Below are 11,630 nucleotides of genomic sequence, written 5' to 3' on the forward strand. Positions count from 1 at the left end.
GATGTCAGACCCAAAGGTCTGACATTTAGTGGAAAAGTGCTATTAAATACCACCTCATGGTTTCCTTAATCCTGCTAGATAATTGCTCACAGAGGAAAAGACTTTTTAGTATTATGTTTTTTATAAATATAAAGCATATAAATAAGGGAGTGTGTACTTTAAATTCACAACTTTTTTATTACACTTTCCCACAGTTTGACTTAGCAGTAACTCTTTAGGTATCAGCTAATCTTTACCGTTCCACTAGAAGTACCTGGATATCCAAAGGAGGGAAGAACCTCGTTCAGTTGAGCTTCAGCTTTTATCTTGATGGCTTTGCTAAACTGTTCTACGAATTAATAAAGGGAGCTGCCTGCTCCTCCGCTTAGTGATCAAGTGATATAGTCAGCACTACCCTGTGTCAGAATGGCTCTAAACTGCAGGGAGTTCACACTGAATATGTATGCGTGTTTAGCTTTGCAATCCTATCTTTCCTGATGAATCTCTAGCTCTGGTTAGTTACTCACAACCACCAGAGGAGCTTGAGGGCCTTGGTGTATTTTAAACCCAGAATGTTAGCCAGTTTGTAGTTAATCTATTTAATCTATCTATATAATCTCTCCCTGTGTCTATAAATGGAGGAGTTGAACTCTACTGTAATAAGAATCATTATCTGCCATATGACAATTTCTAAATCCCCACCATCATTCTATAGGAATGCTACCTGGTTAGAATGAATAATAAACATAATTTTAACATCAACTCTTGAAGCGATTTGTCCACACATCTCTGATCATTTAGCAGTCAAACAAAGAGCTTTTTTGATGCATGCGCATTCGTGAAAGAAAATGCTTCCCTAGTCTGGGTTTGTATTGGCCCCTGTAAAAATGAGGTGTCACTGTCCATATAGATTAATGATAGGATCCCAGATAAGCTCTTAGTGCAGTGAGACAACTCAGGAAGTGGTCAGCACTGTTAGTCAGGTCTGTCTGCTGCCTGTATCATCTTTTACCTGCTGACCTGTGCTATATTATTTTTATCCCCAACAGCCCATGCCATCCTCTCTCTCTCATACTCCCCCTCTGAGATAAGCCCACATACAGTCTGTTAAATGCCTCTAAATTAGCAACCCAACAGCTCTGCAAAACCTACAATTCAAGCCTTGTCTGTGGTTCTTTCATGGAAGAACAACAGAAAGCCTGCAGATGGATGGAAGCATCCTAGTCCCGGGCCCCCTTGCAGCTCCCTTCTCTTTCCTCTCAGCTTCCAGAAAGGATCCAAGCTCCTTTACATCAGAGGTCGGTGAACTTCAGTCTGTGGGCCAAATCTGGGTCACTACCTGCCTTTATAACTAAGCTGTCATCATAACACTGCCACCCCCACTCGTTTACATATTGTCTACAGAGGCTTTCTCACTCCAAGGGCAGATAGTTGTGCCAGAGCTGAAGAGCTGCTCCAGAAACCATGTGACTGGCAAAGCCTGAAATACTATCTGGCCCTTTACAGAGCAACTTTGCCAACTCTGGCTTTACATGATTACAGTGTTGTCCACTCTAGCTCATGATGTATGTACAGTCACAGATTTCAGTGCTGATCAACTTTCAGCTCAGCAAAACTGTGCCTCTGAATTGATTTATACATTTATATCCATGTTCACCAAAGACCCTGCATTTTCAATCAACTATAGCCATCTCAGTCTTCTTTCACTTGTAATGAAACAGAGATCCTTAAAAGGGACTCATTCTTCCTGTACTTTTAAAAACAGTCAGTGAACTGAGATACAGAAGCTAATAAAGATACCCAGAAACAGGAACATCCCGGGACTGTGACTCTGAACAATGAATTACAGCCAATCATCTCGGATTCCCACTGCCTGAGGAAATGCGACTTCTCCAGACCTGACCAAGCCCTTTATTTAGACTCAGGACTCCTCGACACACTTCCTCTTTCTCTTGATTCATTTCCTGACAGACAGCATACCACATTGCCAGATGGACCCCCTAACCCAAGGTCTAAAGAGACTCATTTCCAAAGAATGTGTTTTTGCAATGCAACTTTTATCTGGTACTTGATTTATTGGTAAAGATTTTTGTTTAATGACGCAACCAGTGAGCCTGTTTTGCCAGCATAGAAACTATTCCTGATACAAGCAGAAAACATGTGTTTTAAGTATTTTTAAACACACAATGGACCTCTGTTTGTACTATGCTAATAAGCACACCAGAACCCAAAGTGACGAAGGAGGGTTTTGGAAAGAATTTAGGGATCATGTACCTTGGGGAGGTCCATTTCACAGAAAGCATGGCTTCTGAAGAGGTCCTGAAACAATCCAAAGCATCTGCTGCAGCTTCAGGAGTGACCGGTTGATCCTGAGCTCTGAATATGGCTTGGTGAAGAATTAATAAAGATCTGTAACCTTTATCATTCTAGTAACTATACATTCCAGAACTAAATCACATTGCTTTCTAACAACCCTGACCTTCCTAAGGTTCTGAAGTCTTTAAAAAGACACCCAAGTCAAGGACCTACATGAAACTAACACAACATTGTAAATCAACTATACTTAAATTTAAACAATAGAAAAATAGACCCAAGTTACAAGCCAGAACCAGTTAGCAGCCCTTGGCATCCAAGCTAAAGGATAGCAAGCAAGGTCAAGTGTCCAAAAACATCGTAGTGTGGCGACCTTCCTACCTTAGTTCACCTGGCAGTTACCAAATACCCACGGTGTCAAGGTACAGTAGAGGTATCAGGGATAGAGAGGTAGGTGAGCAACATGTGGACCCGCCTTCAAGGAGCCCATATAATCTTATAGGGGAAGAGAGTTAATTCTACCACCAGACAGTATAACCATGAAGTAAAAGATTTCTTTTTCATTTTGCTAGTGGTGTCAAGGAGAATAGATGACTCATTCACGCTGGGTTTGGGCCCTCAAAGATGATGCTGTTCTCCCCTTTTCCTTTTTCCCATTGTCTGCTATGGTCCTACCACTGGAAACGCCCACAACTGCTGAGCCAGTACTTTTTTGTCTCTCTCCCTTTTCTGGTTTGAAGAGCATCGTGAATACCTTGACCATGTTTATTACATCATCATGCCTGCCGTTTTTGTATCCCCAAGAAAGGGCTGAATCAGGAAAATTTGGAAGGAAGGCGGAAGCAGGAGAAGGTCATACTTAGAAAACCTTTACCTGTATGCTAGAAGTTCAACCCTAGGCTTGAGTTTTGAAAGCTTTCTTCTGGATGAGTAGCTCCATACCTCTTTGCTCTCGACAAGGAATCCTGGGTTCATAGGTCCTTTTGGAGCCACTAACCATGGTTTGTTGGGGGAAGGGGCTCTGCTCTACTTATATCTTGCTCTACATACTGGATTCCAGAGAAGATTGTTTTAGGAAATATCCCACTATTAAAGCCAAAGTTTAACAACCAGTACTTCACTTTGGGGTACCCTGGAGATAAAAAGGAGATTACATGCCCAAGACGTGCCAGGTATGATCAGCAGTCCCTTGTTTTCTGTCCAGTTATAAATACTAGCATAGCTAAACTTTCTCAGCACAGCCTGCTTTTTGAAAACACATAACTGCATGTACAGACATAGAATTCTAGAAAACCAACAAGGCCGGCGGGGGGAGGGGCGGTCTGTGGCTGACCCTCCAGGCTCCTGGGATCTGCTGAATCATAAGGTGGAAGGTGAAGGCTCATTGCTGAATCGTGCTCCATGGCTTGCCCATAGTGGGACTTAACTCCTTCCTGCTTTGTTTCCGTTTTCTCTGATGCCCCCAGTCCCATCACAGACATGCTGAGCTCCTATCAGACAGAACAAGTTCTCCCAAGAAGATGGGGTCTAGGCTCTAAGAAGCAGTGCTCCACCTTGCTTTCACAGTGCAGATTTTTGGCACCCCAACCAACTACCGTGTATGGTTTGGTGTGTTGCTTGTCAGGTGGACAGTGAAGAGATTCAGATTTTTGGCCAGTAAACTTGAGATTCTACAGTTGCCCTTGAAAACAATGCTCAGCTTGTCAGGTTTCCCTGCCGAGCCAGCTTTCATCCACTTAAACACATGAGCTCTATGATCCTCTGAGTGATGTCTCCTGGATCATGTTATCTGTTTACACTGATTTTAAGTGTATGTAAAGGTTATTTGACTGGATGTGTCTTTTGGGTTTTTTGTTTCTTTCTTTTTTTTTTTTTTCCAGAAGGGGATAAATGAATTGTCATCTCAACATTTGTTTGGTAAAAGAAGCAAATTGGTATGAAACTGTATATTTATGCATGTTTTTTTTTTCCTTTCTGATATCTCTGCCTCTTCCTCTCTCTATTATTAAAGGAAGAAATACCCCTGGGAAGCCAATGAGAGAGGTTAGTGAGATTCAGGCTCACAGCCATGGCTTCTGTCTGTCTCATCCCGCTTTCTATGTTTGGCGTCTGTAAGAATTGTGTGTGTGCACGCGCATGTGTGTATTACACGTGTCATCATGTAAGGATGGTAGTCACCTCTCCACTTGCAGCTCATGAGGAACATGCCTCAAATGTTCATGGCCATTGTCATCACCATGACAACAGGACCAGGGGTTGGGGGAACAGGACTCTGTTAAAGAACAACCCTTCGGAGTCCCTAAGTTGGAATCCTGAAGTTCATCATCTGTTGCCATTTGCAACACAAACAAAATCTTCACAATACATTTAGCCTTGCACATAGTCAATGAGTCATAAAGCTTCCTTCCACTTCCAAGACCCTAGTGTTTTCTGCCAGTGCCCTTGGTTTTTATTCTTCTAGGATGACTTCATTTTGTTTTCATTTTCTTTTTCCTGGTTCCTACACTCTCTCTTTCCCACTTTAGCTAACATTTTCTTTTGAGCACTTACTGTACGCCAAGGACCTTACTAAGCACTTGCCATCTTTTTCATTATGTAATCTTCACAACAAGCCTCTGAGGTAGGTACTCATATCAACCCCGTTTTAAAGATAAGGAAACTGAGTCAATAAGTGGGTAAGCAGGGTGTCCAAAGTGACAGAGCCAGGATTTGAATCCAGGCAGTCTGGGTCCAGAGCCACGCTCTTAACTATGTGCTTTACTGCCACTTAGAAAACGATGTGTGAAAAGCATATGACATCTCAACTTGCCCATTAGAGGAGTGAGTTTGTGTGTTTTTAACTTGGCATCTGGAGCCAAACTGACCCACACCCAGTCAGGAATAAAAAGTGAATTTTGGAGTCTAGAGGAACTTTTTAATGCCTTTTATAGGTAGGGTACAGTGTTATCACTGAATGTGGTTTGGGGTTTAATAGTAAAAGCCACTTCCTTCTGCATACTACCTGGAATATTATCTAAACACTCAATTACGTCACGAAATGACATGTTGAGTGACAGCCCAAATGAAACAAGATCGTGCTTACCAAGAGTTGAGTAGGAAGGAAGCAAGAAGGAATGCTCTCCCGTGGGTGGCAATAGCACATACTCTGGTGGGAGACAGGCTGGATGGGTGGGGAGTCCTTAGGAGAGGGTTCTGAATCCTTAGCAAGAGCATGGACAAGAGTAGCCACTGATTCATTTAGATGTAAGGAGTCATGCTGGAAATTCTGCCAGCGCCGTGCCATGCAGGTCTAATCAACTGAATGATCCTCCAGTGTGTCTCCACCTGTAGTACCTTTCAAGGCTTGTGGGGTCCGAGGGAGGGGAGTGGTGGGCTGGGGGGAGAAACAGGAAACCTGAGTCTGTGAAGTATTGAATGCTCCTGACGGCTTGCCTTCTAATGGGAGACTTCTTGGGTTCACTCTGATGGTAAGTTCCCCTTAAACTTTATTTTAACTTGTGGCAAAACTTTGCACTGCATTTTCTTCACCACCCTGAACATATGTCTCTTATGAATGACTTTTAGAAAAGACCAGCACGTGTAATTGAAGTCCCACAAGCATGTGGAAACTCTGCTACCTGAGGTGTATTACAGTCAGACAAGTTTCCAGGAAGTCAGGGAATCAAAATAATAGTGATGTTTTTTATTGTTATGAAAATAACCCCCAAATGTACAGTAGACCAGATATTTTCTTCCAAGCTTACATTCTAGAAGGAGAGCAGATAAGCACATTTCACCACGGTATTCTGGCTGTTTCTTTGGCCAGTTGAATGCTCACCATTTCTTTGGGAATGGTGTTTTTGAAAAAAACACAGTGCCAGATTGCTCTTGAGGTCTTGGGGCTCTGCCAGAAATTCTCAGTTCCAATCACCGCAGCAGACAGCTCCCTGAGGCAGAGGTGGCGCGTGCAACTCAATGTGTCCCAGTTCGCGCCGACTCGGAAAAACATACAGCTAGCCTAATGTTAAATGCACGGTGCCTTTCTCATCAACAGTCCTTGCTTAAGGATGGATGAAATGAATACTTTCTATAGACAGATTTTTCGGTCTACTTGTGCCTGAAGCTCATTGCAGATGTCTGAATCCTGCCTATTTTTCAGGGCCTCTAGTGCTCCTAGTTACGAGATTTTCATTTTGGCTTTAGAACAATCTGTCAGGTGAAATGAAGGCTCTCACCAGTCTGCTGCCTTGCACACATGGATAATAGACGCAGGATACAAACTTTTATTTTCTGTGTCCCTACTTGTGTGTGGCTTTATGCCTCCAGCAGGTTCAGGTGTATGATTCTTCAGGGCAGTATTTCGAGGAAGAGAATGGTTTTTTCTGGCTCGAAGGAATACCTCCATGGAAAACTGTAGAATTGTTTTTCTGGTGAAATGGGTATAGGTAAACACAATCATGAAGGGCATCATATAGATACATTCATTTTTTGGACAGCCATGGGGTCATTTGTGAACATTTAACCATCTGGATAGGTTAACGGCCACCTAACATTTCGTGGGCATGTGTGTGGTATATTAAGAACCATGACCCTCTGCTTGACCTGGTAACTTTGTAAACAGTAGATACCCCTAGAACTTAGGCCTCTTAGGAGACTCAAGACTTTTTCTTCCGTGTAGTAACTGAACACCATTTTGAGCAGGAAAAGTACCACCTGCCTACCTAATCTATAAATGCATTTCTTTGTCTTGATTATCTTTTGAACCGCAGTCTACATCTCCTGGTACAGAGTCTAAAATAGGCCCTTTGTAATCACTGTTAATCAGCTGATGGGGGAAAGAGTGATTTCCGGCCTGTTTCGTAATGCATGTTTCTAGCCGCCAGGTGGACTATACTATAGGCAGCTGTGGGTTATGAGAAATGGTTGCAATTATATTTAGGTGTCAGGTTGTAAGAATCTTAGGTTTTTGCTTTTAGTGGTTTCAGTGACTGTTGTTAAGATTGTAAGCAATTTAAAATTTGCAGTTAGTCCATCTATTTTCAATCACACATGAATAATTGTACAGCTTTCCCAGAGAGACACAAGGGAAGTTCTCTAACCTGCTGGCATCAGGTTGATATCTGTGCTTTGAGGAGCAGCAAAGGACTCACTATGTCTTTGTGTGGTTGTTATGGTTTAGAAAACCCAAAATCCAGAGTAAACTTTTTTACAGCACAATTAGTCCTCACTGAAACTTTCTGCCCTAATAAAACTCAAAGAGATTTACAAACTTGGTCACCATAATATCAATGGCTGCACAGCCTTAAACTTTTAATAAGTCTTCACTTGATCCAGTGCCATGGCTATTTAAGTGCCAGCCTATGAATCCTCTTCAGATCCTCTCATATATTTAAAAACGATATGTCTCTTGAAATAAATATTAGACTAGAATGCCTGCCCTAGTCTATCTTTAATCTTTATAGGGATTTTAACAATTATTATGGGAATCTGTAAAGTTGATACATGGCAAGGTAATAATAGCCTAGTAAAGCATTTTTTCTTTCAAAGGCAGTACTTGAATAGTAGAATGATTTAATAATGTCCAAGAATTAAAATTAGCCATATAAAAATATGGGACATACATGAAAAGGCAAGTCATAAAGTATGTCTCAAATTATCTTACTCTAGATCTGAATTTCACCACAAAGTACCAAGGGACATTGGGCTGCCTTTATGCTCCATGCTGGGGGATTAATACTAGGTCATGTCATATTATTATTAAAAGGCTATTCTTTAACCCTCATGTAGGAGGAGATCAAAAATGGATTCACAGAATATACAAAGGCATGCCTCACATGTGGGTCATATTCTAATTAGGCTCTCAAATAATTTGGAGTCAAAAGTGATTTTTTTCCCCTGAAGCTTCCTAATTCAAATGTTAGTAGTACATAAAAAGGTCAAGAGTTTATCTTTCAATTCAAGTAAGAACAGAGAGAAAACAGTCACCTCCACCATAGCCTTAGACATGAGCCAACAGCTTGTAACAGCCCTGAGATGAAGACTTCACATCATGGTGATGGTAGTAGAGTGGTGGTAGTGGTGATAGTTATGATGGTGGTTGTTTGATAGTAAACACAAATTTTCTTTTAAATACAAGTACATAGTAAATATTCTCCCACAACAAGGTGGAAAAGATACATGCCACCATGAATTATTCCTCTTACAACAGGAATCTTGCGCTTATCCATGGAATCCTGATATAAATCTACATGGGGAAGAGGAGTATAGTCTTGGACTTTTGCCATTTCTATGATGCTAAGAGCCTGATCCCTGATAGGAGGCTGATACTAACAATGTGGAATGGCTTCATTAACAAGGCTTTGCTTCTTCCTGGAACACTGGTGAAAAACCAAGCCCTGTTGTGTATCCCCCTCGATGCAGCGTCTGTGTTGTCTTCACCTAGAAACAGGGGATGATTTCCACGGCGGCGAAGAGTTGGGGTGATGGTCTCTGCACCTTGCATCAAGTCTCTCTCTCTCTTTGTTTTCCAGGACACAATGTAGGAAGCCTTTTCCACTTGGCAGATGATTTGGGCAGAGCGATGGAGTCCTTAGTTTCAGTTATGACAGATGAAGAAGGGGCAGAATAAATGTTTTACAACTCCTGATTCCCGCATGGTTTTTATAATATTCATACAACCAAGAGGATTAGACAGTAAGAGTTTACAAGAAAAAAAAAATCTATATTTTTGTGAAGGGTAGTGGTACTATACTGTAGATTTCAGTAGTTTCTAAGTCTGTTATTGTTTTGTTAACAATGGCAGGTTTTACACGTCTATGCAATTGTACAAAAAGTTATAAGAAAACTACATGTAAAATCTTGATAGCTAAATAACTTGCCATTTCTTTATATGGAACGCATTTTGGGTTGTTTAAAAATTTATAACAGTTATAAAGAAAGATTGTAAACTAATGTGTGCTTTATAAAAAAAAAGTTGTTTATAAAAACCCCTAAAAACAAACACATACCTACACACACACACACACACACACACACACACACACACACACACAAACTGAGGCAGCGCATTGTTTTGCATCCTTTTAGCGTGATATCCATATGAAATTCATGGATTTTTTTTTCTTTTCTTGCATATTAAAGATAGGACTTCCTCTAAGACCACCAAATGACTACTTCACATAGCTCTGTTTGGAACTGTTGACTGAGTGGGACTGGCCATGGGTTTTCATTTTACACATCTTGTATGTCTATCAGTATGTAAGCACTGTAGGTATACATATAAATATAAATTTCAAGAGACATTTAAAATTTCTCGTTCAAATAATCTTGCCACTTCCTAATGGAAAGAAATTGCTTCTCATCACCCAGGCTCACCTGCTTGGTCTAGAATGAATCCTCCCTAGAGCCTGAAGCCAGAAGGAAACTACCACACTAAAACATGGTCTAGGGTTCCAGATGTTTCTCATTTTGAACTTTCCAGTGACAAGTAGAGTATTGAATTTTTTTAAGGGACATATGAATGAATACACAGGACTTCTTATGTCAGTGTAATCCACTAGTTGATACATTCAGCTTCCTGCTGCTGACAATGCCATGGTTTAGAGTTAGTGATGCTTTGATGAAAGAGCATCTGAAGGCATTTTTAACTCCCAGGAGGGCTGTAGATTCCCTCAGAGAGAGCAGACCGCTCTTTATGTAAAGGATTGGATGACTGTTCATAACCTTACAGAGAGAGCTTTATAATTAAAACACAGTTATTTTCTCACAGTCAAACAGCAGTGGGTGTCTTGGTTTCCCAGTTTTGTAAGATTTTTTTCCCCCATTGCAATGAGTTTGTAAATGCCACAAGACTTAATTTAAAATAACCCTTGTGAAAATGTGGAAGACAGTTGCCCCATCACAGTATGACACTGTTAAATATCCACCCAGACGCCCAAGACCCCTGTGTTCCAGTTCGGCATTTTTCTCTGTAAGTAAGTCCAGGCAGGTTTGTTGAGTGGGAACATAAATGGATTCAAATGTTCCAAGAGGTACTCCAAACCCCTTTTTGGTGGATTAGGCAGGTTAAATATATATAAGTAAACAGAAATCGTTCGAAAAGAGGAGTACAGGCAAGAGGACTAACTGGTAGGAAAAAAGCTTTACTCTTTCATTCTGTCTTATTAGTCTTTCACTCTTTTTTATCATCCATTCAATAGAAATCACCCTGTGATCTATCATTTTGCAAATCTGTTACCTCTTACATCAAGTGTAATTAACTTTTGGAGAGTGGGTTTTGTTCCTTATTTTACTAATGATAATTAACATCAAACATGGCTTCTCATGCTATTTCTACCTCACTTTGGTTTTGGGGTGTTCCTAATAATTGTGCACACCTGATTTCACAGCTTCACCACCTGTCCATTGTGTGAACATTTTCCTCCATTTTCTTTTTCCTTTATAATTTCCAAAAGAAAACCCAAAGCTCTAAGGTAACAAATGACATGAAGATTTGATTTTAGTCTTGGCATTTTTTTTTTCTTTATGTGACACTGGACTTTTTCTTTACCTGACGTTTGGGGCTTTTTTTTTTTTTTAAACCATGATTTAAAACAAGGGGTTACTTTACTTCCTACTAAGAAGTTTAAGTTTCATTCTAAAATCAGAGGTAAATAGAGTGCTTGATTTTGTTTTAATCTTTTTTGTTTTATTTTATCTTTTAGACATTAGTTCTGGAGTGAGTCTCAAAATATTTGAATAAAAACTGAGAGCTTTATTGCTACATTTTACACATTAATTTGGACATTATTTCATGTTCCTTATAACCACCGAGTAGTAAACTGTAAGTCATAATGTAGCTGAAACATGAACATCACATGGCATGTTATGTCATTGTTTTCAGGTACTGGGTTCTTACTTGCGTATCGTAATATATTGTGTTTTAACACCAACACTGTAACATTTACTAATTATTTTTTTAAAACTTCAGTTTTACTGCATTTTCACAACATATCAGACTTCACCAAATATATGCCTTACTATTGTATTATATTACTGCTTTACTGTGTATTCTCAATAAAGCACGCAGTTATGTTACAAAAAATGTCGACTGCATTGTTTTTATTTTAATTTAGTCACTTTTACATAGGTAATGCTTTCATATTGTCAAAAAATGAAAAATCTACACAGCCAGTGAAAAGACCCTCACTACCTTATTCCTACTTCATCCTCACTGCCTTCTGAATAAATATCAATAATTTCTTGTGTATCCCAAAGTGTCAGTATTATATGAGCAATTACAAACATAGGTTCCTACTTTTTAGAACCTAGCATTCTATGCATTCATTAATACATCTTGATTTTTTAAGAATGGGCTCAAG

At 40.0% G+C, this 11,630-nt stretch overlaps 1 protein-coding gene across 12 annotated transcripts in view; it reads left to right on the forward strand.

Moving 5' to 3' along the window:
- Positions 1-11,353, forward strand: part of DMD (dystrophin) — a 2,254,125-nt gene extending 2,242,772 nt beyond the window's left edge. For 6 of the 12 annotated variants that reach the window (XM_040266338.1, XM_040266334.1, XM_040266337.1 and 3 more), the window contains one exon: positions 8,802-11,137. In XM_040266338.1, the coding sequence (XP_040122272.1) occupies positions 8,802-8,899 (98 nt within the window). In that variant the 3' untranslated portion in view covers positions 8,900-11,137. Of the gene's footprint in view, positions 1-4,172; positions 4,227-4,303; positions 4,336-8,801 lie in introns of all 12 variants that reach the window. The other 6 variants (XM_040266335.1, XM_040266340.1, XM_040266343.1 and 3 more) reach the window with 3 other exon arrangements.
- The last annotated feature ends 277 nt before the right edge of the window (positions 11,354-11,630 follow it).

Source organism: Oryx dammah, unplaced genomic scaffold (genome assembly GCF_014754425.2).
Source record: "Oryx dammah isolate SB20612 unplaced genomic scaffold, SCBI_Odam_1.1 HiC_scaffold_23, whole genome shotgun sequence".
NCBI classification, from domain to species: Eukaryota; Metazoa; Chordata; class Mammalia; order Artiodactyla; family Bovidae; genus Oryx; species Oryx dammah.